Raw genomic sequence first — 2,176 nt, 5'->3', positions numbered from 1 at the left:
ATTCCCTGGAGAAGGATGTCATGCTTGGTAGGGTGGAGGCTGACGAAAGAGGGGGAGGCCTTCAACGAGATGGATTGACACGGTGGCTGCGATGATGTGCTCAAGTATAGCAAGGATTGTGGGGCTGGCGCAGGATCGGGCAGTGTTTCCTTCTGCTGTGCATGGGGTCGCTATGAGTTGGAAACGACTCGATGGCACTTAACAACAACAACAACAAGATGTTCCCTTAACATCTTTGTATTTACCAAAACAAACAAACCTGTTGCCTTCTAATCCATTCTGACTCGTAACAACTCTATAAGACAGAACAGAACTGCTCCATAGGGTTTCCAAGGTTGTAAATCTTTACGGAAGCAGACTGCCCACATCTCTCTCCTATGGAACCACCAACCTTTTAGTTAGCAGCTGAGTGCTTTAACCAATGTGCCATCAGAGTTCCTTGTCTTTGTGTTTAAGTCTAGAGAACACACACACACACAACTTGGGTATATGATCTGTCTTGCTTGTCACTTTTTCATGGCAAAAAAAAAAATAGTGACTTGACTAAAGGAAGCCAATCAGTATATTGCTGAAATTCAATGGGGGTGAGTGGGGGGTGGGCAGGGATTCAGTGTCAGAATAGTTCACCTAAAATTTTAAATAAAATTAATAGTACACCTAAAATTAGTACACCTAATTTCAGACAGACTTTTTCCTTTTTCATGAAAGGAATAAGATAAAGTATTTTAATAAGAATAACCATTTACTTTCATCTTAATGTGTTTTGTTGGTTTTATTAGGTCTTGGCTATATGCCATGTGCCGAGGGATTGAACATGACCCAGTTAAACCCAGGCAACTACCTAAAACTATTGGTTGTAGTAAGAACTTCCCAGGAAAAACGGCTCTGGCGACTCGGGAACAGGTAGGCAGAAAACTGTCTTCTTTATGAGGGTTAGTGGGTAGGTTTTAGTAACTGTAGAAAGGTTAATAGGTTAGATGGAACCTTTAGCTGGAAATGTAAAGTATGAAAGTAATAATTGAAAATGGACTTATTTAACTTGTGATTTATTGCTTCTTGTACTTCCACCTATAAAGAAATAAAATGGAACTGACTAGAGTTCAAAATAGAATTCAATTTTTTAGTAGGTAGAAACTTACTGTGCCTCAGGTTTTTCTCTCTTCTATTTCTCAGAACATGCCTCATGGTACGCCAACAGTAAAAGACAGTGAAACTCTTGAGTTAAGGCAGGTCAGAATACTGAGAAGAGTTCCACTGTCTGGTGACCGTTGGTTATAGGGGAATCTTTGGTATACATGTTTATTTGGGGGAGACCTGATCAAATCCAGCAACTAGTTCTATAACAGACCTAGAGTTTTAAACGAAAAATTAAAATCTTAACACTACTTTTTAGGTACAGTGGTGGCTTTTGCAGTTAGCCCATGAACTAGAGGAGAGACTGACCAAGGACCGGAATGATGTAAGATTTTCTTTCTTTATTCTTGGGGTTGGGTTTTGGATTTAAACAGCAGTTGCTTTTTACTTTATGGAGTAGGAATAAAGACAGAAAAAAAGATTTTACCCTAGAAAATTTTTTAAAATCTTACCTTTTTCCAATATAGACCCATGAAACTCAACATCGTTTTTTGAAGTCTATACCCAGTCAACCTAAAAGCCGACTCTAGCTTCATCTCCCTCATTACCATTTTGGCTCTCTACCTTCTTACCTAACGCCTCCTGCAAACTTGAATATATAGTGATCCTTCATCAATTTCTTAAATTTTATTTTTAAAATTGTGTTTTTAAATTTTTATTGTGATTGGGTGTTCCTTCATCAATTTTTGACTCAGAGTAGTAGACAGCCATTAAGCAGGGCATTTAGGATTGGACTGTAAATTACTGGACTTAAATATAGTCCATATGACACAAGAATAATGGTAGTTTTTAAAGACAAAGTATTGAGTCATTGATTTGACAACTGAAGTACTTAATTTCTTTATCCTTTCCATATATATTCCATATATATAAAGGTTCATGTAAGTTGTATTAACGGAGGCTGTACACATGGACTTCACCAGATGGAACACACAGGAATCAGATTGACTACATCTGTGGCAAGAGGCAGTGGAAAAGCTCAATATCTTCAGCCAAAACCAGGCCAGGAGCTGATTGTGGAACAGACCATCAACTGCTCATA

At 38.2% G+C, this 2,176-nt stretch overlaps 1 protein-coding gene across 1 annotated transcript in view; it reads left to right on the top strand.

The window, feature by feature from the left end:
- The window catches only part of POLH (DNA polymerase eta), a 48,367-nt gene that overhangs the window by 35,289 nt on the left and 10,902 nt on the right, over positions 1-2,176 (top strand). The window contains exons 7-8 of the mRNA XM_007936202.1: positions 780-903; positions 1,394-1,459. Coding sequence (XP_007934393.1) covers positions 780-903; positions 1,394-1,459 — 190 coding nt within the window. The remainder of the gene's footprint in view (positions 1-779; positions 904-1,393; positions 1,460-2,176) is intronic.

This window comes from Orycteropus afer, unplaced genomic scaffold, assembly GCF_000298275.1.
Source record: "Orycteropus afer afer isolate SDZICR_OR568_19922 unplaced genomic scaffold, OryAfe1.0 scaffold00034, whole genome shotgun sequence".
Taxonomy (NCBI): domain Eukaryota; kingdom Metazoa; phylum Chordata; class Mammalia; order Tubulidentata; family Orycteropodidae; genus Orycteropus; species Orycteropus afer.
This window is presented reverse-complemented; position numbering and strand designations above follow the sequence as displayed.